Here is a 27050-nt window from a genome sequence, read left to right on the forward strand (position 1 = left end):
GCAACCAAGCAACCTCCAGAGAACTAACCTCGGGTGCTGCACATACTGTAGTTCCTGCCTAAAATAATGTCCGGTATCCCGGTGTCTTACTCTCCGAGGTGACCGGGGTCTGAGCTGCAGCAGCCGGGATGGCGCTGGTCACCGTCCAGCGGTCTCCGACGCCGAGCACTACATCCAGCCCCTGTGTGTCTGTAAGTAGACAACTGGTATGACATTTTTGGCTCAGTTGGTCACAGGAAGACCCACCGTTAGCCCTGGTCTTCTCTGCTTAGGGTAAATGTAAATGGGTGGCTAACTGAGCTAGCTGCTAGCATTAAACTGTAACCCCCCCCCAAAAAAAAGTAACCTCTTACAGCCCTGCTGCGGCCTAGAAGTTTTCCTTACAACTTGCTATATTTTGAACAGAATGCTGACTTAGCTTTCTAGTAAAAGGGTGAAGTTTTGGGTAAGTAACTTGGCTTCATAATGTTAGCATTTACAGCTCATGTTTGCTAACTCACTTCCTCCCAAGAAGTCTCCAAGGAGCCCGGTTGAACAAAGCATTTTAGCTTTGTTCTACGATAATGACAGTAATGATAATGGTGGTGATTTTTATTCGCTGTTTGAACTTTGTTCTAACAGTAAAAGCCATCACTGTTCAGATTTATTCTGTGCTTATAAACATGGAATATACGCCTTTCTCTGCCCGAGTCTTATTTATCAGTAATGGCCAAGTTGACTTGGTTAGTGGAGCCATTGGGAGGGAAAGCGGGTTAGTGTGACAGGCTTGTCAGATCCTGTTGGAGGCTGTGGGACCCGTCCTGTTATCCTCTCTGACACCCTGGCCTCAGCCTCGAGGCAAGGGTGGTGGTGGGGCCACCGTTGATAAGACATGCCTTCACCCACTTGAGTAGGATAAAGTGTATTGAGTGAAAACTGTTGGAACCGGAGTTGGCCAGCCTGGCAGATTGTTTTCTGAAACAGATACTGCATGTTATCTTATGACTGAGGATCCTGACCTCTAATGAAAGCAACGTGGTGCAGGGTATTGCCAAATGCAGCTCAATGGGAGCTTCAGTGTCCTAAAGGGAATGACTGTGTTGTGGCTATAAGAGCCGGCCTGATGGAGAATCACATGAGCAAATCATATATTAGGGAAACTGCCATTGAAGATATGTAGAACAGGGAGTGATGGTAAAACTAATTTGGGGAGGGGGGGGGGCGACTGACAAAAAAGTGATTTTTTTTTTTGCAACTTTCTGGCCGTTTTTGAAAACAACAGCAGCCCACGACATTTAAACGCATCCAGTATAACTTTGCCTCGTTCCGTGCCAAGTTAACGAATTAATAGAGTTATAATAACACATTACTTATGGTGAACTATGTGACTCAGTAGTGAGGGACTGTGGGTATGAGGCAGTGAAAGATACCCCAGGCCGAGGTTACCAGCTGCTTGTCATAAGACCCGTTTGTGATTGGAAGCAGCCACGTGAGCACTCTTGTGAGATGTCTGATGCTGAGAGGGAGAACAGGACAGAAACCTGGGAGAGGGACAGCATACCAAAGCAGTGTATGGAAAAGGGAGTACACTCCTAGACAAACACTCATGAGGCTCGGAGCTGGAATGCCTCTGGCTCTTTGGCCTCTGCGCTCAGCTTTTTCGTTGCTGCTTGCTGCCTTCTAAACATTTTGTCAGTCTTCGATTTTAGTTTGAGCATTATTTTTACAATGCGCTGTGGGGAAGAGCCTTTCTTCAACAGTGTGTAGTAGATTAATCTGCCTAGCAGCAGAATGCCCTGTTCTCATTGGCTATATGACCACTCCCTACACATCCTTGCAGTGGCATGGTAACCATGGAGATTAACTATAGCCAGCTTTATGATGGCATGTTGTTATGAACACCAATGAGAGGTATACAGACCCTACACACAGCAGAGATGCGTGTTAGTGCTGTGCAGAGGTGTCATGGTGTACTGGTGTCACATATGCCTTTGGTATCTGCTGAGGCAATTTCATCGGGGTGCGATGAATTTTCCTCTGTCACAGTATTTTGTCTTGAAGTCAGGTGGTTAGTGTGCTGAGGCAGGGAGCATCATTCAGCCAGCTGCCTCTTCAAGGCCTAATCACTTCTGTGGCAGTAAGCACGAGAATGGATGAGCCCCCCCCCCCCCTCCTCCAAGCTTCTGCTCCTCTTGACCTGACCTACTGCATCCAGCTCCCATCATCATCTCTTGTCATCGTTCATCACTTCATGCGTGATCTGGTTAACATTCCCGTGTCGGGGCGTGTCCGTTCAAACTGTCCCTTAAAGTGTCCCTTTTGTGCACGTGTTTCGGTGTGTCTGGTGGTCAGGGCTGACAGATTGATGCCAAAGAGGAAGTTCTGAGTTTTGGAGGGATTACAGAAACAGGCTTGGATTAGAATATTGTGTGTGCGTGGAACCCGGGCTGGCTGCGGCAGTGGGGGAGGATGATTGCGTTTTGGAGAACGGAGGGCGATGGATGGTGTGGGGTGCGGGATGGTGTCTGTTTTGGCCTCATTCCTGGTCTCTTCTCTAACTCACTCAGAATACCACGCTAGCCTTGCCGTGTGACTGAAGTCACAGATGAAAAGCGCCTCGTTGACATCCCGCAGTACCTGCCTGCCAGTTTAGCAATCCTTTCATTTAAGAATGATTGAGTCTGATGCAGAGTACGTTGGAAACTGACACCAAAATCTCTTTAGCCAATATGATACAGTTTGTCCCCTGTGAAATGCTCGCTGCTGGTACCAGGCTCATGGGAAGGGAGAAAAAAAAGCCCTGATGAATATTTCTGTGTGTCTTCCTCTGCAGGAGTCGGGCAGTGGTGACGATGACCGTCGCTCCCAGCCCAGGAGGTGAGACCTCTGACTGTTTTTTTCATACAATGTTTCCAGTTTCCATGAATAACACTTTCTGTCACATGCTGCCCTTAAACATCATCTTTAGAAACTGTCATTTGAGACTGGGGCCACTAGGGGGAGACTGTGCATCAGTATTACAGTGCTTAATTTGGTTTTTTTTTGTTGTTTTTTCCCCTCATCAAGCTCTCAAATGCATTTTCTGACACATTTGAACAGTTCTTCAAATGTTGTGAAATAATGTGTTATTACCACAATGTTTCTTACTTTGTTCGACCTGGTAAAGGGCACAGATAGTGAATATACGCAGACTTCCATGATACGGACGTATACCTGGTAAAACAGAGAACCTGCGTCCATGTCAGTCAGCTGAAATTATATTTTGGTTGTTCATTTCTGAATGAGACTCACATACAGTCACGTAGCCTCGAAGCCCATTTTACCTCGGCATCTTATAGTGGACATCCACCTTTAAAAACAACAAGAAAACCACACAAATGCTGTTTATATTAGGAATAACTCTATTCTGTTTAATTACACTGTGAATTGCAGGTGAAAAAAAAACCCTGTACATTTTAGTTTGATTTTCATTTGAGGGTTGTGCCCACATAACTCTAGAGACGCTGGCAACAGGGTTTCTGAATAGATTTGAGTTTCTCAGGCAGAAAAACAAATAGTGCCTTTGTGTGGACGTTTTGTAAATATTTGGCCGGGCTTCTGATGTCATATACTGCGGGTGATTTGCATGATACTACCTAATGGTTGTGGTGGAGTCTTTTTTTTGTTTGTTTTTTTTCTTTTGACTTCCATATCTTGATCTCCACAAAAGGCAAGGACGTCACCGCTGTTGTTGTCCTTTGTGTTTTTTTTGATGACTCTGACAATCCCCGGTGCCAAGGCCCTCTTCAAAAATTCACAAACTTCACCGAGGGCAGACTTTAACTGTGGTTTCTGGTCTAAAAGCGGCTAGTGTTGAAAGTGGAAATGTTGCGTTGACTGTTTGCAGTCTTTTATCGCTCTAAATGTTATATCATTGCAGTGTTCTATGGGAGAAACTTGCTCACGGTCATTATAAAGGGAGTGGAGCATCAAAGCCTGGCCAGCCTATTCATCTTTAGTGGACTTTGTCGGGGGCTTTTTTAGACTCCTCTAAAGTCTGTCGGGTAATCAAAATAGTCTGGCTTTGTCATTTGATCTCTTGTTTTGAGCTTTTATCAGGAATTACTCATTTTTATGGCAACCCTTGTCATAGCTGTAAGTACTGGCGGTAACAAAACAATGCAGTAAAACTCTAGAGATGTTGTGCATAGTCCAAGACGGACAAATCAAATATTGGCCCGTGAAGGCATAAAGAACGTTACCTCCCTGACGGGAAGGTAGAATGAAAGCTCGACACGAACCGCAACGTATTTGTTAGGAAAACCACACGTAGAGAGAGAAAGAGCTCAGGTTTGTTGTGAGTCCGGACCCTAAAAGAGCTGAGAGAGATGCGAGTTGCAAGGCAGGAAAAATAGTTCTCCTGGCTCCGTCAGCTGGCTGTCAGATTGAAAAACCATCACAAACTATTTGAAAGAATTGTCGGTCTGTGATTGCGTGTAGCCTGAGATATGCAGAGCATCTGATGTGGGGCACCTGCAGTCATTAGAAAAAGAAAGTACACCCCCTTTCAGTTTCAGGTACATGATAATAGTGATAAAGAAATAAAACTCTGGTCGTTATTAGGTTTTAAAGCTGGTTTGATTTACTCTCAGACAAAAACACATGGCGTATTACAACACATGACCTATCGTACCGTGTCGTTATTTAACAACGACTAAGCAAAAATGCAGAAGAAGTGTGTTAAAACTAAGTACACCCCATGATTAAACAACTTTGTCGAAGCACATTCGGCTTGAGAAACTTTGAACCACTCTGTGTTTCAACACTGCCTCGAGTTCTCGAGGTTTGTGGGCATTTGTTTATACTCGTCTCTCTGAGCCACAGCGTTTCAATCAGCTCTTGACACTTCTCCAAATCATCGCCGGCGTTTTTTACTCTATGGCAACAACTCACTGCTCCAGATCAACAAACAGCAACTTGAATTCCAGTGAAGCGTAAGAGGTGGGCTTAGTGTTTCACACACGGCTCCTGCGTGCTCGCTTATGGCACAATGTGATGTGTGTTGTTCTTCATCTTTTTGTTTTGTTCTGATATGCAAAACCTTAGAACTGAAAGAGAGTGTCCTTTGCGTGTCACACGACTCTATGCTGTTCAAATTTGTGTGGAACGGGCCAGAAAGAATTTTGGGCGATGCCACATTTTTGATTATGGAAACGTGGTGACATCACTCATGCCTGTAAGTCACCCCGATAGTGATTAGAAAGCCATGTGGTCCCAGTTATCGGTTGAAGTCATACCCAGGGATGTGTGTGCTCAAACACACACACACACACACACACACACACACACACACACAAGCAGCTAATGGCCCGTACTGTAAAATGTTTTCCCATTTGGCTCAGTTACCAAGCTCAACATTTCAGATTCAGAGTGCTGACATGCAGGGTGCAGCCAAGTGGCTCGCTGAGTGACCTCTGATGCATATTACATAAGAGTCCGGGTCAAATTAACTGTGTGCGCCCCACCCCACATATGGCGGGTGCAGTATCATGTCGGGGCCACTGAGACCGAGTGGAGCCTTCGCTGCAGTGCAGAGTTTTTTAGTTTTTTTTTTTTAAGACTCTTCCCTCTAACACTTATTCAGGCAGCCATTTACTGACTCATACACTGCATCTCTTTCTCTGTGTCAATGTCTCTTTCACACGAACACACACTAACGGCTGCCTCTACCCCCCTGCACCACACCTCTGAAGTAGAGCCTTGCTGCAGTGCAATAATGAATCTCTGCCACACACTGCTGCCTCGGGGCCGACGCTGACTGTGAAGGACAGGGATGGAGAAACTTTGTGTTCCTTTCGGAGTTCAGAGAATCCGTCATTGAGAGCTTTTTCTTCTTTTCGGGGTGAATCTTTAAACGATCGGGGGAATGGTGAAAGGGACTGACGAGGTTGGTTTTTGCTGAAGCTGCTGCAGAGAGAGCGATGCTTCCCACTCTTCTTTTAACCGACTGAATTGATATCAGGTGTCACAGCACAAAACTCAGAGTCTGAGTGTTCTAACTCACTGTGACTGCATCTTTCATAGACTTGTTTTTCCAGCGTATTCATCATTTCAAGGTCTGCGGATGAGGGTGGGCTTTCTTTGCGCAACACTCATCAAGGGGTTGAGGTTGCACTTTAGAATTGGAACTAAACACGGCCTTGGTTTTACAGCAAATTCAGCCTGCTAATTGGGTCACTTATCTGGCTTATTTGCTTTAACACGACTTAATCTTGCTCCTGTCATCTATGGCACATAGGTGTGTGGGTTTATCTGTTAAAACACATCCGCACTGGTTACTTACACCAGCAATGTCTTACTTGTTTGCTTTAAGGCTTATAAAGTTACACATGTTGCAGCACTGGTGCCACCGGTGTATCATATTTACTGCAGTGGAAAGCAGGCTGAGGATGGGAAGAGCCTGTGTGGAGAAAGAGAGCTTTTATTTAGCAGCCACCCCTCCGACCTTGCGTGTCCATTGTGTCCACACTGTGCAGCTTTTCCTGTTACAGAATGCAGTACAGGTCATTGTGTTGTTTGATTAGACCTGGTTTCTGTTAGATAACAACAGGTTGTTTGAGGTATTGAATCTTACTTTAACACCCTATGGCACCAAGAGGACCCTATTTAACTACAACAGACTAAGTCAGTTTATTAGGACAGTTTCTTAGCGAGAATTACTTTCTTAAGAAGTCTCCTCCAGAATTGTATAGTATCCACGTTATGGACTCACTCATCAGTTCTAACACAGGTGCACACTAGAAGAGCTGGTTCATCGGGCCGCGGCTTCAACAAGTCTGCGGTTGGAACAAGACGAGCAAGGTGCGGTACCTAACGCCAAAGCAAGGGGAAGCTCTTTAAACATCAGCTCCTCATGCGGAGGCATGCCTCTTTAAGTTTAGAGGCAGTCCTCTGTCTTTTACACCCGACGCTGGATGCCACGCCTGCCCTCTGTGTTCCTACAGTACACCTGCTGCTTACACACAGAGCACTCCCTGCTCTGAGTTAGTGCAAAAAGACAGCCCCCTCCATAATGTTTGGGACAAAGTCGTGTTTTTCTTTGAGGTCCCCCTCTGCTCCCAAGTCAAACTATTCAGGCGTGATTAAAGGGCACATTCCAGACTTTATTTCAGAATCATTTTCACAGTCCTCCTCATTTCAGGACACCATAATGTTTGGGACAATTGGCTGCCCAGATGTGTTCGATTACTCAGGTGCCACGATACCTCGGCTTGCATCTACAATTTGGACTCTGTTGGTGACGTTGTTCAATATGAGGAGAGAGGCTGTGCCAATGAAAGTCAAAGAAGATATAAAGAGGCTGAAAAACAAGAATAAAAGCATTAGAGACCTCGGTCAAACCTTAGGATTACCAAAATCAACCGCCCGGAAGGTAATTAAGAAGAAAGAATGCACTGGTGAGCTCTGTAATCACAAAGGGACTGGTAGTCCAAGGATGACCTCCACTGCTGATGACAGAAGAATCCTCACTATGGGGAAGAAAAACCCTCAAACACCTGTCCAACAGATCAGAAACAGTCTTCAGGAGGCGGGCGTGCCTTTGTCAGAGACTTTAGAAACAGAAACACAGAGGCTACACTGCAAGATGCAAACCAATAGTTTGACACAAAAACAGGAACAATCGTTACGATGTACCAAAGTGCTTTACAGCAGGTAATTAATAAAGAGAAGAATAAGTAAAAACAATAAAAGAACAGTGAAAGCAATAAAATACAACAAAATCAAATAAGAGCAAATAAGATAAAAGTGCCATCATACTACTGGCTATTAAAAGCCATCCTAAATAAGTAGGTTTTTAGCCTAGATTTGAAGAGGCCCAGGTCAGAAATCAGACGCAGCGCGACGGGGAGCTTATTCCAGAGCCTGGGGGCAGCGACAGAAAAGGGTCGGTCACCCCAGTGTTTGTATTTTGACCTGCGCACTTCCAGCAAAAATTCATTTGTTGACCTCAGTAGGGAACTCTGAAATGACTAACTCAAGCTTTCAATTAAAAGAATGTAATAATTAGTTTCATCCAGTTTATCAAAAAAATAAAAAGTAATTCTGTGATGTAACAACTCAGTTTTGGAGAAGTGGCTATGATGCATGTTAAGATTGTGCCATGTTCACACAATCTACTGAAACACATTTGCAGTCAGCGTGTCTTTAGCCGACAGTTCCGTCTTTGTCTTTCTTATCTGGCTGAAAGGAGCGATCCCTGTCGTTGTTGTCGTCCCCCCCCCCCCCCAGTCTGCAAACATTCATGAGCAGTCTGCAAACATTTGAACTGAAAGGGGTTATAACCCTGGCCGTCTTCTTCTTTTGGTTTGTTTTAAATCTCAAAAAGTACTTTCATGTGCCACAATTGACCACAGTTGCAAGTTGATCAGAAATGGCGGGGATTTTGAAACGGGGCAATGCGGGATTTCTCCAAGATGCACCAAATCTTTCTTGCCGTTCAGATTATAAATCACTCTCAAAGACGCAAGGTGGGCACGGATTGCTAACAGTAGCCGATCTCCACCTCAGAGTATGCTGAACTGCTGGCATCCTTCAGCAGCAGAACAGTAGAGTTGTCACACACACACACACACACACACACACACACACACACACACACACACACACTTGGCACCCTTGACCCTCATGTTTCTTCCCATTCCCTGCAAGTGACAAAGGAAGGCATGTTGCGGAAGACGATTGTGCAACTTGTCCAGCGCTCGGCTACACATCCCGTCATGTTCTCATGTTACCAGCCCACAGACAAATAAGTTTCCACTGAGTGCTGGTAAATTCGATGACACTAAACGGAACCACATGACAAGAGCACTGCAGCGTCTGTGTTTGCGTGCTGAGCCTCTGGCGGGGCTCAAAGCTGCTCTCAGAGCTGCTCTCAGAGCTCACCGGACAACCGGCTGAGTGACGCATAGAGTCTCAGAAGAAGGTGAGACAAAGCAAAGATGCAGGGCACAGGTGTTCGTCTCGCATTTGTGATGTAATCTATTCAGCACTCGGCAGAGCGCACGTACGGCTCGGGGTTAAAAAAGCTCCAGTTCAAAATCTCCAGTGAAGAAGCTAAAACCTTATTGGATGGATGTCTTATTATGGTGACCGTTTCCAGGAACTCTCATGAACTATGTGAATCTGGATTGTTGTTTCTAGAGGCTTCATCTTGACCTGGTCAAGATGCCTCATAAGGCGAGTAATTGTGAGTAATGCTTTAAAAATGGTGAGAAGAAATCTGTCAAATGATACACACACGGATAAGAAATGCCACTTTCATGCCAAAAACCATGTCCAAACGAGGAGTCGGCGAAACAACAGGCAGTTTACGAAGGCCTCATGAAAACATGGACTCAGACCTCACAGAGAAACAATGAGTAACAAACGGGCTGTAAAGGTCCTGATCACTGAGCCAAAGCTGCGTCGTATCACAGCTTTTTTTTTTTAACAGTGCCCCATTTCTCCATCAAACCTCTCACGGAGAAACGTCTCCACTTTGGAAAACTGTCAAAAGCATAAAGCAAAGCCTCTCTAAACCCAGCGGGGCTTAGAGTCACAGGTCGTCTGCTGCACATGTTTTTGGTTTACAGTTTAGAACACTTGGCACGCACTGGTGTGAATATGATGAGGAGGTCTGTAGTTTTTACTGTGTTTTCAAATTGTTGTCAGCTTACATAGGACCACGCATGTTATATAAGAAGTTTAATGAGGCTATTAAAGGAGTCCAAACACAATGCAGCCTTCCCCGCAGCACCGAGTATCTCACTTTCTACACCATATCTTCAGACCGGCGTAATGTGAAGGGTCACTGCTCCCCCAGACTTTCCCTGGCTCCGCCATATCTCCGCTCCACATAGATAGTACATGCTCAGTTTTTGATAACTCCGGCCTTTTTCTCATTTGTTCTCGCTTCTCGTGTACGCGAACCGCAAGATTTGAGCGTTAGGAGAAATGGGTGGAGAGAAGACTGAAGCCTGACTGCAAAACTAAAAGCTCATGTTGGTTTAATTGATTTAATTGCATTAGCTTTATAATAATCACATCCCCTCGTTTGTCCTGTTTCTCCAGCTCTTGATCGGCTGCTGGACTGCTGGCAGTATGATATCCAAAGATGTAATGGTTATTTATCACAGGCATTGCTTATCCATCTAACATGACGTATCTTATCTCATCTTATTATGTTTTATATAGATGAGCAATCATGTGCCATGAAGTCACCTGAGTTTCTAATGAAACACAGGCCGTTTGTTTCCTTGTCAAAATGTTCCTGATAAGGACACACACAGTCAGAGAGGAGGGACCAAAGGGTCTCATAAAAGAAAGCTGATGTAAACACTACTCTTGGCTTGCCAGTGTTTCGTAGTTGTTTTGCTCTGTCAGTCGTCGATGCAGAGGTGCCGTCGGTGTGGGCGGTCGTGCTTCCCTCCTGCCCCTCATTGGCTCCCCACTTTTCCCAAAAGCACGTGCCTGCAGCTCCTCCCTCCTCTGACTTCTCCGGTGATAGTTTGGCCGAAGTTATATGTCTCAGTACTGTACGCGGAGGAGAAGTTTGTTTGCCGCACCGGGGATGAAAAATGTGGAGGAAACGGCACAGAAACCAGTCTAACATGGGAGTCTCCGTCGCTTTTTTGGGAAACCGTGGACAGCCAGACTTTATTGTCGGGGGCAGGAGCACAAAGCGCAAGATATAGGCGCCGTGTTTAATTAACTACAACACGGTTACGATTTGGAAACATCTGGCTTTCCGCGGCTGTCGTTTCGCGGGATATTTTGTTACTTTGACCAGCACAAAAAAATCCACAGAAGACACTCGTTCGCCTCTCCGTGTGTTGCCGGAGCACACGACAGTGTGAGAAAACGTAAGAGTTGTCCCTTCGACTGAGAGCACCTGACGCCCGCCCCCCACCACCCCCTCTGCGGTCCACCCGTCCGGCATGACCCTCGGCACGGTGTCCGGCTCCGACAGCTCGTCGGCGGCCAGCTTCTGCTCCTGCTGCGGGGCTAAGATGGTGCCCTACTTCAGCGACGACGCCGTGGTGTCCAAAAATCAGATCAACCAGCTGTAAGTTCAATGAGTAGAGAGGTGTGAGAGTGGAAACATTCTACAGTAGGTCACAGTTTGTTCACGGTTTCTATCTTTACAACAGTTGATAGAAATGACAGGAGAAGGAGAAGTAAAGTGGCCTTATAGTAGCAGTGTCTCTGATCCTGATCCCACATAATCACACCTTCATTTCTAAAGATTAATTCAGGCATGAAACTTCTCCCCGAAAGCTGGATTAATTTAGTGTTCATATGACTTAAGAATGTAGGTTGTGTTCCCCATTTTGTGTCTGAATGTATCTGTTGGTAGTAATTTATGACCTACATTTAAGATTGAGTGTAACGCTATGAGTAAGATGTTAAACTTGCAGCAGTTTTGCAATACGAGGCCTGAGTGTATTTCCTGGTGCTGTAGCAGGGCTTTACTCATCTTTAGTGCTTCCTTTTGACCTAACTAAGACATAAAGCACCCTGTTTCCTGTGACTCATCCTACCTGTTCCACTGGTTCACACATACGCACAGGGTTCATAAAGGGATTCCACATGTACATAAACTGGACTTGGATTGGCAGACGTCTCCTGACTGCCATATTAAGATTACATTACCATGTTTTTGGTTTATCTAGGCGTGGGATAGAGTTTGTTTGTACACGTGAGTGTTTGGTTTAATGATTCTAGTTGTTAAGGTGGAATTTCTACCAGCTCTAGCTAATGTCTGGCACCTGTGTGTCAGTTGGAAAACATTGCTTGGAGATAGACACACATTTGGATTCTGGGGCAGATGAAATAAGAAGGAAAGAAGCAATAACTGAGTTTCACTTTAACTCCAACCCATTTTCTACAACTCAAGGTTGCAATTCATTGATAAGACTAATACAGAGATGGCCATTGTTGAGTATTCAGCTGAATGTTGCCTGCTTTAGTCTTGTGCTGTCTTTGTGTCTGGAGACTTGAAGGCAGAGTTGTTTGTGTTTGAGATGTAAAAAGGACTTAGTTGACTTGTACATGTGATCTGCCCTTCAGGACAGATCAAAGGCTAGTCTGTTCCAGCATTTCCAAGCACTCCTGCGGAACTGCCTCAGATAAGTTGGGGAAGAAAAAGCATAAATCAATGAAGATATATCTGTCAACGGATTTAAAAACTGCCGAAATCAGCGTTAACCAATCGTTTATGAAACCCAGCTTGTGTCGAAGCGTCTTGTGTTTTGCGGTTGTGTTCAGCTGTCAGTGAGCGGTTGTGCCCTGCATAAGAAATGGGCCCTTCTGTCAGGACAGTCGAGGGTATGGTTTGTCTGGATTGCGTTATTGTCCAGCTGTTTCACACGTGACATTGTGGTGAAGTTACTGAGTAAGTGGGATTATTAAGGCTGTGGCTACATTTAAAAAGAAACAGGTTTTTGGTAAATGTTGGTTTGCGCAAGGACCGTTGATGGGAAGCTGCTTTGCATAACACATTGTCTGCTGGCGCTCACATGCAGAACAGCAGCAGATTTGGACACTGTATTTGTAATGCCCAGTGTGCATGCTTTTAGCTTTACTCCTCTGTGTGCCAGAACGGGTTAATGCTTAACCGGCACATCCAAGAGTAATTACAAGCCTTGTGGCTGTCGCTGGAGTTAAGTGTTACCTGTGGCTACAAGGCATCTGGAGCGCCATTGTTTTCCCACCAATTTCGGAAGTGCTGGTAAACCTCTCTTCCGCTTTAACCATGTGTTTTCCAAAGAAAACTGGGAAGGTGAGGCCTCAGAAGTGAAGCATTGGTTTGTGTGAACAAGGACACGGGCAGCTGGATGTAGGTCACGGCTTGTGCTTGTTTTCATGCTGCGCGCGTGATGCATTTAAGAGGGTGCAACTCCCATTACTTTGTGTAAATTTTTCCAAATTGGCTCCAGTAAATCAGCGTGATCCCGACCAGCTGATGTTTAACGGTTATTGCCGTACTTACTCACGCACTCATGAAAAAGACGGCTGGCCTGGGCTGTCGGTTAACTGGCATCAATGACAGATAATGGAAGTCTATGTTTAGTTTGACCCAGTTTGTCCCCTCTGTCTTTATCACTCCTGACCTCTTGTGTTCCAGCAACCCGCTTCTTTTGCACATGTCCAGCAGTTGCTTTCAGAATTTTAAGTTTTTGAAGTAGCTGTTAGTGGCCTTTGTTCACCGTTAAGTGGAGAGTGTTTGAAGAGGGAGATGCGAGAAACTTAATTTCTTCCACTGCCAATCCTTCCGTCACTGTCTTCTGCTTGTGGCACATTTATTTCAAGCAGTGTGCACCTCTGAACACGTTTACACACTCCGGCTAACTCCCTGTCTTTCCCATGGATGTATCTTTCCCCGGGTGCAAACTCATAAGGCCTTAGCATGGGCTCCCTGTATAGAGCAAGGCCCTATATTTATCCCACTCTCCTCCAGAGAGTGACTAATATGGACGCGGGCTGGAGGAGGGGGTCTCCCAGTCATCTGCCCACTATGTGGAGTGGTCCTTACATAGTGATGATTGTGTCTGTAACTGTCGCCCCGACAAGTGCCTACCGCCTTCCTTAAGTACAAAATCGGGGCTGGTTTAAAGCCAAAAGATGACCCACCTCACTCGGCCACAAAGTCTTACTTGAATATCTGTCCAAAAAACAGTGCTATTCTGTTTGGAAGTTTGAAGTTACTTCTGCAACTGTTTATGATCAGAAGTCAAATATTTCCTCACTGATGAATTAATTGATCAATCTCTGCAGCCCTGTGTCATCGTATGTTTCCACACGGTCGTGCGTACATGTAGCTCTCTCAGCGGCCTGAGACCAGTCGCATCAGTGCACCTACTGGACTACAGTGAGCCTTCGCCGCTGTGCGAGGGGGAAGCTTCTCTGTACAGTAAGGCGACTGTGCTCTTATGAATACAGTCTATCAATAGCTGAGACTTTTAAAGGACTACAGTATTTTTAGCAACTGTATTTGAGTCTTTCACGGCCCCCTCCTCTCCAACTGTCAGGTTTACTTTTCTCTCTCTCTCCGTGTGTCAGTGTGCAGCCGTCAAAGTGTGTGTTTGCGTGTGCGTGGCCTTCCATGCAAGATTGTCAGGGAAACGCAGCGGTGTTGCATTTCAAGTGACATTGCACCGTGGAGCCGGCTATACACGGTCAACGCCATGAGTCGGGGTGCGCCAGCGCAGCAGGGGATGATGCAGCAGGAATTTGAAAGGAGGACGGAAATCAGAAGAAGGATGAATTAGTGAGAAATGTAGAAGAACAGAGGCAACAGAGGGGAGAGTGAGAGGAAACAGCTGGGTCAGGGGTGGGTGGGTTATGGGAAATGAGCTCGGCACAAAGCTGCAGTTTTGTTTACGCTCCCATGTCTATGCCCCCCCCCCGATTCTCGGCGTCTGTGCTCTCAGCAGAACTCAGGAAGGTCAGTCGGATGGCACCGAGATGAAGTTGCGGACAGAAAGTGGAATGACAGGAAGCAAAAGGACAGAGAACGCCGCTAGACTTCTGTCAATGAACTAAAGTTAGGTTCACTGAGTTTCGATTTGTCGCTGGCTTCTTACGGCGAGATAGATTATCTAACACGGTGGTTTACCATCCAAGCACCTCTAGCATCTAAGCCAAACATTTCCATAACTTCAAAAGACATGCGTGGCTTTGATGTCATCACCTCCTATTTATTAATCCTGGCCCCAAAGGCTACGAAACCAGCCTTATTTTTAGCAGAACAGGTTTGCCTACTCCCTGAATCAGTGTTTCCTCTTGTAACAGTAGCAGAGTGTGTTCTATATTGCTTTGGACAAACTGCAGTGAGGTTAAACTTTGACTAAAGTTATTATGTTTGACCTCTTAAAACAAACATTCACCTCATTTCGCTGAAAGTTTAAATATATATATAAAAAAACAACAACAGTTAAAGAATCCGGTAGTAATGGTTTAAAGTGGGAAAACTTCTCTAGAAATCTGGCAATCTTTTAAGACCCCCACTTTACTAATTATCACGAATCAGTTCCATCAGTTTGGCCCAAACCACAAAGTCAGTAAAACCAGCGCGTTTTTGTTACTTCGATGGAATTCTGCTCGGCCTCTTAAAGCTATTTCAAACTCGAGTCAAGTTTTCAAGTATTATTTTTCCCTGCAGAAATATTCATCATTTTCTCTTCCTCCTCTTAGGAAAGGCCAGAAAGGCACCCGCTGTCCAAGTTGCATCACTCATAAGTACAGTTGTTAGTCCTTTAGTCGGCTGCAGAAGGAGGTCTTCCAACCTGTACTGCGATAGTTTTGTGTGATGTATGCATACACGTGAGCCTGTTTGGTTTCCACTTAAAACACTGACCTCAGTCTGTTATGTTTGCTCCTCGATGCAGTGACCTCAGTCACAGTTAATGAAATTAAGCGTCTAAGAGAGGAACAGAACCCCGTTTAACGCAACGTGCCGTGGCGTTTGGTGCTGTGTGCAGGCCAGCTTCTTATCTCTTTTCAAACATTGTGGAGGAGGGGACTGGCTCCGTCTTCCTCCTGGGACCCCTGGTTTCCTCCCCGTCCTCGCTCATCCCTCCCTGCTGGCAGCTGTTAGTGTGAGTAAGTCTGCGAGTGTGATCCAGCTGTGTGGAGGAGCAGAGAACATTGTGTTCCGAGTTCACATCGGGCCTTGGATCTTCGGCTCCGGTTTCGGGAGCTCGCAGACCTCAGAAAAGCAGAATGGAGCATTGTGACACTGGCAGAAGCGCGCGACAAAACGCGCCTTTTTCCTGTCCCCCATTTGAGAAGTTAAGGGTCAGCACGGGTGCAAACAAGTGGTTACAAATGCGGCATACTTAAATGGGTACTTGAGTAACACCAAAGATCAAAGATAATTAGAGAACTTGGCAGGAGCTCTGTGTGTTTCTGTTTTCTATTCAAGCCTCATTCTCCCTTCTCTTCCCTTCCAGCATCAGTGAGAGCTTCCTCACAGTGAAAGGTGCAGCCCTCTTCCTCCCCAGGGGTAGCAGCCCCACGCCGAACTCTGCACCTCCTATCAGCCAGCGCAGGAACAAGCACACGGGTAAAGACTTGCACGTGCAGCGCCCACGCAACTCCACCTCTCCTGAATTTAAGATTGAGTCGTGAATCTTTGATTCGAATTTGGCTCATCATCAAAGCAAACGCTTGATCATTCTCGCTCCTCTTGCTAAATATATTTAAAGTTCGTCACGTGTTGAGAGTTTAGGTTCGATGTAGGCCAAATTGAAGGAGACTCTTATTTTCTTGCCTCAGGTGGAATGATGCACAGTCATGGGTTTTATGTCTACTACTAAAAAAGACTAAATGCGAACGTCTGACTCCTGTTTTATCCAGGTGACCTTCAGATGCACCTTCAGACCATGTTCACTGTGCTGCGCCCCGAGGATACCATCCGACTGGTCAGTAACATACCGTGTGCACACGTGTATACACACACACACACACACACACACACACACACACACGCGCGTGATACCTAAGGTTCACGGTCAGGGGGGCATATACTCAAGAGTGCCTGGTTTCAGTTCTTTGTTGGCAAGTACAAAGAACTGAAACTTGGCTTGTGTTTAGAAACACCAGTGGTTCTAATCTACCAACAATAATACCTTTTGGAGGCTGGGAGTAGTAAGTGTTCTCGTTCCGAGGCCCGTGAAAGCTCCTGAAGGAGGCAAAAGAAGACGCTGTTGAGTTGTTTAACAGTCTTTTCCCCCTTTTTTTTTTTTTTTTTCTTCCTGTCGTCTCAGGCTGTGCGTCTGGAGAGCGCCTACTCTCAGGTAACCCGCTACTTGGTGGTGGTCTCCACCAACGGCAGACAGGACACGGAGGAAAGCATCGTGCTCGGCATGGACTTTGTCTCTTCTGATAGGTCAGTGCCACGGCAACAGCAGACCCCCCCATGTGTTGCAGAGATTGCTTTTGACTGTACAATAATATTGATGATGTAGTTTTTCTTCTGGAGTTTGCATTCTGTTTGATTTCATTTGCAGTCTGTAACTGTGCTGTCTGGAAATATTATAAAATATATACTATTTATAATGTTTTAAGTCAGAAATGTCTATAGGGAGGAAAACACCATAAGATAGGTCCGCATGGCCTTTTGTGGCCTTTTGAAAGTTTCTCAGAGTAAACTGTGAAGTCAGCGCAATTATGTCCCACTCCTATCCTTTGTCCTGTCCTGTCCTGTCCTGTTTGCCATGTGTGTTCTGTCAGACTAATGCAACTTATTTGTTTATTGATTTTTTTTTTCTTCCAGCTGCTGTACTGTGGGGCTAGTTCTACCTCTGTGGAGTGACACTCTGATCCACTTGGATGGAGACGGGTAAGATGCGACTCCTACGTTGTACTTCCTGTTAGTGCTCCCCGGGGCAAACCGACTGACCGCTTCGATGACTTCTTTCCGCGCCTGGTGTGTTGTTCACCAGACATCCCATTTCTAACCCGCCACTCTCATCTCCGCAGCGGCTTTAGTGTATCGACGGTGAACAGAGTCCATGTCTTCAAGCCGGTTTCAGTCCAGGCGATGTGGTGAGCAACCTCCCTCTCTCTCTTTCTTTCTTTCTTTCTGCTTGAAGTTTATCTTAAGGTTAAACATTATGTATTCAGTGCACCGCCCCTTTTCACTTTGACTTCTGTCCTCTTATTTGTTAGTTTTTCTTATCTTTCCTTCTTTCTTTTTGCCTTATCATCTCTGTCCTTTCCACTCTCTCCTTAATCTCTCCCTCACATGCCAGTGCTGCATCCTCATTGCTTCATTTTGTTTTCCCTTTCTTACTCCAACATCCTTATTCTTATTCACCTAAAATTATATTGCAGTGTTAAGTCTTTGGATAGCTGTACTCGTTCAGTCCTTCTCTTCAATTGTTTATTTAACCATTTGTATACAACTGCTCGGGTGCCAATCGTTTCCTTTTTTGACGTTTGCCTCTCAGGTCGGCCCTGCAGTCCCTCCACAAAGCCTGTGAGGTCGCTCGCTGCCATAACTACTACCCAGGCAGCCTGTTTCTGACCTGGGTCAGCTACTACCAGAGCAGGGTCTCCTCCAACCAGTTCTGTATCAATGAATGGAACGCCATGCAGGATGTCGAGTCGCACCGTGCCAATTCGCCCGTCCTCTTCACAGACCTGTGAGTAAAGGCGAAGCGTGACCACAAGAACGCACACACCGGCACATCAAGGTGGTTGGAACTGCACACAGGAAGTCATTTGCAGCCGTTTGTAGCCGTAGCGTGGTGCAAAATTCCCGTAGAGTGAATGCGCTGCTCGGAATAGTTTTCGTATCAACAGACATGTTGTTTTGAATACCTGCAAACGTGTCTAAAGTCGCCGAAACGATCAGGAAATGACCCTCATTTTAAACCGAGCTCATGTAGAGCGAGAGATCCTCTGGAAAGTCGTAAGGTTTTATCTGTCTGCGGGGGTGTGAACTTCTCACCTGAAACATGCGCTTCAGACTCGTGTTAAACGGAGAACATGCTTGCAACACAGATTCAGAGAAAGTCAGGGGTGTTCCACGAGGTTGGGGCGCCGCCTCGCCTCGCCTCACGTGTCGCGGCGCCGCGATCTGTGCTGCATAAGGACAGTAGGCTGAAGCTGGGGTCAATGCTGTCTCATGACTTTCCAGGGTGAAAAATAAAAACACACACACGTGCACAAACACCACTATAAACAAAAGCATGAGGAAATATGTGGATATTTAAATTGATACCTACTCATGTGTGACACCGAGTTGTCAACAGATCCACAAGGAAGTATTAGAAGGAAGGGGGAATGAGACGGGCTTCTGGATTTATGTCTTCACTGATACGAGGGAAATTCCCCTCCCTGCTGCTCGAGTCACATGCCGCACCACCTATTTGGAGTCTTTCTCTCGTGCACACACACACACACACACACACACACACATACACTGACTTCAGAGATCCACGAGTGTCCAAAATAGCAGAGGCTTTAGCTGGCTCGATTTACTTTTGGAAAGATGAAATCCAGACAGACGCATAGGAAGATAGACCAAGACAGGGACAGACAGAAGCAGGTGGCAAGCAGAGAGAAAGAGGTGGTGGTTATAAAATAAAGCAACTTTAAACTTGACAGTTAAGAAACGTCTATTTTTACCGCTTGCCAAGACTCAGAAATACTTCACTCCTTAACCCGCCCGTCTGAGGTGCGTTTGTCCTTGAGTGTGCTCGTCATTAAGATTATCCATAAACTCTGAGTCCGTGTTTGGGGCTGCCCGAAAGCTGCGCCACCTGCCAGTGTTTGTTGACATATCACTTTATTTCCCCCCATAAAACCTTGTTTTTGTGTTTGATTTATGGGCGCTACTGTGAATTCCCGTAAGCCCCTCATCCATCTGAAATTCAAGGAAGTGTCATTAAAGGTCCATTCTTTATGCACACATTAGCACAGGTCCTCGTGTCGTCACTTACTGTACAAGCTTTTTTTTTTTTTTTTTTCCTCGTCTCCGTCTGTTTCCATGAGTAGTCGTCACGCTCTCAGGCCATCTTTGGGCAAGTTGAGGCTTGTTGCGGTGATAAAGTGCTGTAGCGTGTCGGTAACTAAACCTTGAGTTGTTGATAAGGGTGAAAAGCTGAGGTCAACACGCTTTCCCCTTATGTGACTTCTGGCCCACACAACTGTGTAATATTACACTACTGAATAGACCAGAAGAAGCCATAAATAAAACGAAAAAAAAAAAAAAATCTGACTATATAAGAAGGAGAAGCTCGGGGATGAACTGGGCTCTTCTCTCCAGGGAGGTAATTAAGCCACTTGTTGGTATCATCAGCGTGACGTCCAAAGGCTAAATGTGTCCCCCAGCAGAGTGCTTAGAAACAGAGCCAGGCTCAACAACAGGCATTCTCTACAAGAGGACTTTGTTGTGGATCGCTGACGGGCCGTGCTCAAATTTTCTGTTCCCTCTCCAGTTTCTAAGAATCGGACAAAGTGGCAATTCTCTCGGGGAACAAGTAATCTCATTGAGACAGTAAAAATGAATGAATGAACAGAAGGCGAGGGTCGTTAACGGCCACTGTGAAGGTGGCTCTTTGTGTCTTTTTTTTAATTAAATTTTTTTTTTTTTTTTTTACCCCGCATAGACGAAGAAAAAATGCTTTACAGGTGTTTTTCAATGGACATGTCCGTGTGTACAGGCCCACGGAGAGGGAACGCACCGAGAGGCTGATCAAGACGCGCCTCAGAGAAATCATGATGCAGAAAGACCTGGAGAACGTCACCTGCAAAGAGGTGAGTTGTTCTCCTCGTGTCGTGCCGTTTGCCTGTTAAGAGACGGTTTATAAAGTGCACATTCCGACTCTAGTGCCATCTTAATCTTCAGACCGTTGCTGCTTAATGATCTCTGTGACAAAAATCCTGAACGAGCAGTTCCGACGTTGCCTGAATCGTTGTCGTACTTTCACAGATCCGGACGGAGCTGGAGATGCAGATGGTGTGTAACCTGCGGGAGTTTAAAGAGTTCATCGACAACGAGATGATCGTCATCCTGGGGCAGATGGACAGCCCCACAGAAATTTTTGATCACGTCTTTCTGGTAAGAATCTAAGAGCCCCGGGGCGCCTTTACTACGGGGCAGGATTAGTGTTGAGGTGACTTCAGGCTCGACTCGGGGGTTTTCAGCATCACCAAGCTGCTTCGCTTCTTATCGGGGGAAATCCCCGTGGCAACTTAGAGTGAGAACCCAACCTGCTCCGGAGCAGATTAGGAAAGCTTACGCAGCCCAATAACAGAGAATGGTTGCTCTCAAGCTTTTGTTTGGCTGACTTTTAAAGACTGACATTTCTTCTTTTTTTTTCTTTTTTTTTATCAGGGAGATACATAGAAAGTCATTTCAGCACTGTTACACACATACAGATCTATACAAAAACATGTCATTTCTTATTTTTATTTGTCAAAGTCGTCGCTGATTTGTAAAGATTTCCTGGCCATTTTTTTTTTTCTCATATGGTGTATGCGTTTATAAAAACTCACCAAAGTGCTGATCAATTGTATCTCTTTTATGCCTCATTTGAATCAAAAATACACCTGCGTTGCATTTATTCAATACAATATACAGTCATAAAACCTTAAATCTACGGGTGCTATTAGATTTACACACGTGTTGCCTTCCAGCCTGCTAAAATAGATTAACTTTAGTTGGTCATCTGCTGCCAGCATCAAGAGGCAGATAACCTCGGTGGACTTAAAGAGTTGATAGCCAGCAGCGTAGTACCAACAAACGAGATCTCCATTGTTAGGGTTGGGTAAGCCAGATAAGCAGGCATTGTTGAACCGCTTCAAAGTGCAGTCCTCTGATGTCTATCTGTGAAGTTTTGTCCTGAGTGTGATTACTGCGCAGAGAAAGCATGCAGACTAAAACGTTGTCCTGATTTCTCCTGTATTCTCTGTAGGGTTCTGAGTGGAATGCCTCCAACTTAGAGGAGCTGCAGAACAGTGGGTAAGAGATCCCTCCCTTTATTGTTCTTCTGGAAGGATGCGCAGATATATCTGCCGATATGCAGCTGGTTGGCTGCAGTGAGAATAAAGGATGGCATCAACTGATATTTGTCTGGTGTGTCCTGGTCGTGTTGCATTGGCTTTGCCTGCAAACTGACTGGGAAAGTGTGAAAGTACGATCAGTATCGGGCAAATGATTCATTTTAATGTCTGTATTTCGCAGTTGGTTTATCCCTACTCTTAAATCATTGAATGCACCGTCTCGGCCATACTGTCTGGATTTTGGTAAATGGAGAGATTACTCTTTATGTATTAAAAGGGGCAATCTATCATTCCACTTCCATCTGTGAGAACACGGGGTCCACTGGGCAAAAAAAAACATAAGCTACCCTGGAACGGCATGTCAAAGTTCCTCTCTGTTTCTGTTTCAGAGTGCGCTACATCCTGAATGTGACCAGGGAAATTGACAACTTTTTCCCGGGAACGTTTGAGTACCACAACATCCGAGTTTACGACGAGGAGGCCACCAACCTGCTGGAGTACTGGAACGAAACCTACAAGTTCATCACCAAAGCCAGGTAGGCGTCTGTCACACTCCTGAAGTTGTCTTTGGTGTCTGAAAGTGTTTGTTCTAAAGAAGCCTCCTTTCCGTCCGTCCTCCAGGAAAGCCGGCGCCAAGTGTCTGGTTCACTGTAAGATGGGCGTGAGTCGCTCTGCCTCCACCGTCATCGCCTATGCCATGAAGGAGTACGGCTGGGATCTGGACACCGCCTTTGACTATGTGAAAGAGCGGCGTGCCGTCACCAAACCGAACCCGTCCTTCATGAAACAGCTGGAGGAGTATCAGGGAATTCTGCTGGCGAGGTGCGTTCTCAAACACACGCACATCTGTACAGTCTGCTCATTGTTCCGAAGCGTTCTGTGTCTAACGCACTCCCGCTTCCTTTTTCCTCCACAGCAAACAAAGACATAATAAGCTATGGCGCTCCCACTCTGACAGCGACCTATCAGATCGCCCCGAGTGCAAACCCTCGTCTCCCTCTCTGCGCCGCGCCGACTCTCACAACAACAACACCTCCTCCCCCTCCTTACATCACTTCCTGGGCGTGGCCGTGCTGCAGGCACTCGGAGCCCAACCCGAAGATTCTGCCAAAGCGAACGGCGCGCTCGCCTTCGACACGCTCTCAAACGGTGTGTGTGAGTCGCCGGTTCAGGAGGAGGCCGGGTCCGACTGCGAGGACCCCGTCCTGCTTCCTCTCCCCAGACCCCGGGCGGCCACCGTCGTCCCCGAGGAAAGGCTGGACAATTCAGCGAGCGTGGCCGTCACAGAGCCCGTCGCGCTGCCGCACCCTCCGCCGTCCCTCCACATCTTGCCTCCCACTCCCGAACCCCAGCGGGCTCGCCGCGGTCCTCCCACACATCTGTCCATCGCAGTGCCGGAGCTGTCCCTCACTTTACCCGAGAGAGGCGGCTCAGGAGAAACCTCTCCCCTCTCTCTGGGATCATGTGACTCGGACTCAACCAATGGGTCATTGTCAGATTCCACAAGTGGCAAACGCACCCCCCTCAGCCCCGCGAATACCCCCCCTCCCTCTCTGATTCTTACCCTCGCCTCCAGCGACGACAACAACAACCCCAGCGGGCCGCAGCTCTGCAGCGCCTTGGACAGCCGCGGCGAGGCCGACGGGTCGTCCAACCACAGCGCCGACAGCATCGACTTCTTCACAGCCAGGGAGAAGTTCCTGGGCCTGGCACAAGACGGCCGAACGCGGACGCTTTCGGAGCAATCGCAGCAACGGACGCCCCTGTTCGCCGAGGGAGGAGCAGAAGTCAGCGAGGAAGAGGAGCAGGGGAACAGGACCAGTCAGGTAAAGGCTTCAGTCTGCTTTGGGTCTTTAATTTTTACCATGAAAGCGTCGTCAGTTACTGTATAGCTGCTTGTTACCCAGTTCAAATGGATTGTTACAGCATTGTTTGTTCTGTGATAGTTTGTGACAAGTGGCAGCTTATCTGAATCACTGCATAGAGAAGCATTTTGCAGTATTAATCAGACTGAACCAGAGTCGGCAAATGGACTGAGCTGAGAAACCAGAGTTTATCGGTGCAATCTGTTGGTTTCCTTGGCTAGGAAATTGTTTTTGAATTGGCTTTATATGAATGAATTGGATTATTTTAGAAATAATTATGATTACAATTAATTGAATTCCAATTGGCTTGAATTGGACTTTATTATTTAAGTGCCTTGAGATGACATTTGTTGTATTTGGCGCTAAATAAATAAAAATGAATTGAATTGAATTGAATCACAGTGACACCTGCTGGAACACGAGAGAACAGACGATATTTTCTCCGTTTAAAATGATCGAAGCAGTGCTGCTCGTTAATGATCGTGCATATTAATGGAAGGCTGTCACTGCACGGCAGGACTGATGCATTCTGCTTCTTTGTCTCTGCAGTCTGACGACGGCTCCGACAAAGCCAGCCCTGACCGACCCGATCCTGCTCACCACGACAACGGAATATCAGTCCGCCATATTGTCACAGAGATCGAAGCCATATCCCACAATGCTGCTTCTCCCTCTACTCCCTCCTCTTCCTCGTCCTCATCGCTCCCTCCATCCTCTCACAGCCCTCAGCTCGTCCGAGCGGAGCGTCAGGAGGGGACGGAGGCTTCTGAATTCCCGCACGGCTCTTTCACTCCGCCCTCGCAGCCCACATCTCCCTCCACGCTGCCGTGCGACTGGCCGGCGGGGTCTGTGCGGCGGGCCACCAAGCAGCTGGAGGAGAGGCTGAAGCAGGAGCTGGAGATGGCAGCGTCTCAGCGGTCCCCGCTGCACTCCCCCAGCACGGAGCAGCCTCCTCTCGGTTCGCCTCTGCACCCCGCAGAGCAAAGGATCACTCAGGGAGAGAATCTCGCGGTTTCTGCTCAATCCAAAGATGTAGAGAAGGATGCAGGGACTCAAAAGGAGCTTCAAAGACTTGATTCCTCAGGCACGGACGACCTCAGAGAGCCTTCATGCACCCCAAACTCACATATCAGCCAAGTGTCTGGTGCTATACCGATCATTATGCACACATCTATAGATAGCCATATTGTGACATCATCACTGGACTCAGCTAGTTACTTAGCAGAAGCATCTCTAGATACCTCAGCCCAGTCCCAAAGACCGGGCCAGCTGCTCAGCCAAAACCTGCAGAGTCAGGCCGTATCCCAAGCCGCTTCAAAGCAAGTCTCACTGGACGGGGCGACAGTGCAGGAGTCGGACACCGATGAAAGACCGGACTCCAGTTCCCAATGCAGGCGACAGGGCTGTGGCACCGACTGTGAAGCCCAGGTCCGGCTGTCTCGTGGCAGCCAGGAGCTGGAGCGGATCCAGCAGACGCTGCAGGAGCTGCAGGCGTTCCTTCATGAGGGCTCCTGCCTGGAGGCAGACAGCCGAGCACAGGAACAGAGGCTGAAAGACGCTATGGACACAGAGCCGGGACATTACAAAGGGGCGCGTTCTGAACAGGCAGAGCAGCGCCTCGGAGGCAGACACGAGGGGCGGAGCCTCACGGAGCAGGCGGGATGGCACAGAGCCATGGAGCTCGAGGCTCGTATCCGCCAGGCGGGCCTCACGCCCCCGTCTCTCATGAAGAGGTCGGCCTCTTTAGCTAAACTTGACTGTCTGGAGCTGTCAGCCAACGACCTCAGCGACTTGGACCTGAGGCCACACACCAGGACGACATCATCGCACTCCCAGAATTCTTTCTCCTTGTCCCAGTGTCAGCATGACGACACCTGGAAGAAGCAGAAAGTGCTGTCCCAGAACGCAGGAACGTCCAGCGACGACACGTCCTCGCCACCCTCCCCCCGTCCCCCCTCCTCCTCCTCCTCGCACGGTCACTCGGAAGAGGACAAAGGTGAGCGGGACGAGCCGGACGGCGGCGTCTCCACCTCCCGTCAGCAGGGCAGGGGACACTCGTCGAGACGCTCTCGGAAAGCTTCCTCCGAGAAAAAGCAGCGAGCTGTGGCTTTGCTTTACAACACCATGTGACCTCAGCACAACGGACTGAAAGGAACATGATGGCGCTGTGCGCGTGTGAACGAGGCGTGCGAGTGTGGAGCGGGTCGACTTCGGTGTAACTTCTAACGTATGCGACGTGTGTGAGGCATGAATGGTGAACCTATGTTTGCATGTAAACCACTGGATGTGTTTGTTTCAACTGGAGTTCAGGTTTGTCTGTACAGTGATGTAATATGAATGTCCAAACTTAAGACTGAAGCAGTGCAGGTTATGCACTCCATAAAGTGTTTGTCCCTTTCTTCTTCTTCTTTTCTTTTTTTTAAAGAAGCGTCTGTTTCCAGCGTGTGACCCTCGGTGCCTGTTCAGAGCTTATACAACTACAACCAGAGGGGCTTTTTCTCAGAACATGCACTTTACAGTTGAGATGATTTTTTTTTTTTCTTCTTCTTATTTGAAATCTTGTTTCTTACTCCGGAGAGGATTCTTTTTGCACTGTTCTCAGTAAACTTGTCTCTGTGGTTATGTTTTCAAAGTGCAACGACATATCTTTATTCAGATTTTTAATTAAAACCAGGACAAAGCTGATATGTTGTTGTTGTTTCCTTTTTTTAAAAGAATAAATATGGCAAGTTTGGTTTGACTGCAGTGAAGATGTTTTTTGTTTTTTTTTGCACCTCTTACATCTGAGCTGATGATGCGTTGGTCACTAAATTTACTGCCACCTGCTGGCCAGACTGACCTTCACATTTAAGCCTGTCTTGGAAGAACCAGACAATCTTGGACGGTTACACACACAAACCCGCCGCAAAGTATTTCAGGCTCGTCTCGTTCCAGCTGACAGAAATACATCCAGACTGTTATTTTAAACTGCGAGTAACTCTTTCTTTGAACACGTCACCCCCGTCTCCGCGGGGAAATGATCTCCGATGGGTGTTCAGTGCAGCTTATTTCAGGCTGACATTTTACCTACCGTTTCATGTGGGTAATTAAACGCTGAGACGTGGGCCGCCCGGAGTTCCCGCTGAGACGCGCAAAGCAGCCACAGAGCGACATTAAAGGACTTGACCAGACTTCTGAAAGAAATGCTGGAAGTAACTAAAACATCAAGGCGCACGAGCCTGATAATTAAGTAGAAAAAAAATGATGATCTTTATTGAAAAGACTGATTATTTAGCCAATTAAATCCAGTGAAAAAGGGTTGAAGGTCTTGATGAATATCTTAAAATGAATTGGGGCAAATTACTTTTTTTACTCGTCCTTCTTCACGCAGCCATGCGCTCAACGCTCAAAAAAAAAAAAAGAAAATTAAATTCTTTTAATGAAAAGCATAAAACATACCGCGTACCAAAGTGTTCTGACCCTTCACTTAGTGGGTCCACTCCTTTTCCCATCGCCGCCGACTGGAGGAAAGGAGGAGAAGATGGGGGAACAGCATACATGGAACTGCCAATCTTTGCCGTCTCCTTGAAATTAACAGTATTAATGAGAGCAGTCTTAACTTAAATGGCTCATTGATCATGGACAAGACAAATGCGCCATAAATGACTGAATGTGTGTGGTGACAGGGAAGCA

The 27050-nt window shown here is 46.8% G+C and overlaps 1 protein-coding gene across 2 annotated transcripts; it reads left to right on the top strand.

Moving 5' to 3' along the window:
• ssh2a (slingshot protein phosphatase 2a) lies at positions 1 to 26063 on the top strand. Of its 2 annotated transcripts, XM_075473907.1 has the most exons (15): positions 1 to 191; positions 2813 to 2856; positions 15951 to 16063; positions 16357 to 16421; positions 16767 to 16888; positions 17276 to 17341; positions 17482 to 17547; positions 17952 to 18146; positions 20172 to 20265; positions 20441 to 20569; positions 21426 to 21472; positions 21903 to 22049; positions 22135 to 22335; positions 22430 to 23339; positions 23928 to 26063. In XM_075473907.1, the coding sequence occupies exons 1-15, from the start codon at positions 129 to 131 to the stop codon at positions 25506 to 25508; spliced, it is 3843 nt and encodes a 1280-aa protein (XP_075330022.1). In that variant the 5' UTR covers positions 1 to 128; the 3' UTR covers positions 25509 to 26063. The 2 variants fall into 2 exon arrangements, with proteins under 2 accessions (XP_075330022.1, XP_075330021.1); XM_075473906.1 differs by lacking the exons at positions 1 to 191; positions 2813 to 2856 and adding an exon at positions 10492 to 11062.
• Positions 26064 to 27050: the final 987 nt, after the last annotated feature.

Source organism: Odontesthes bonariensis, chromosome 9 (genome assembly GCF_027942865.1).
Source record: "Odontesthes bonariensis isolate fOdoBon6 chromosome 9, fOdoBon6.hap1, whole genome shotgun sequence".
NCBI lineage: Eukaryota > Metazoa > Chordata > Actinopteri > Atheriniformes > Atherinopsidae > Odontesthes > Odontesthes bonariensis.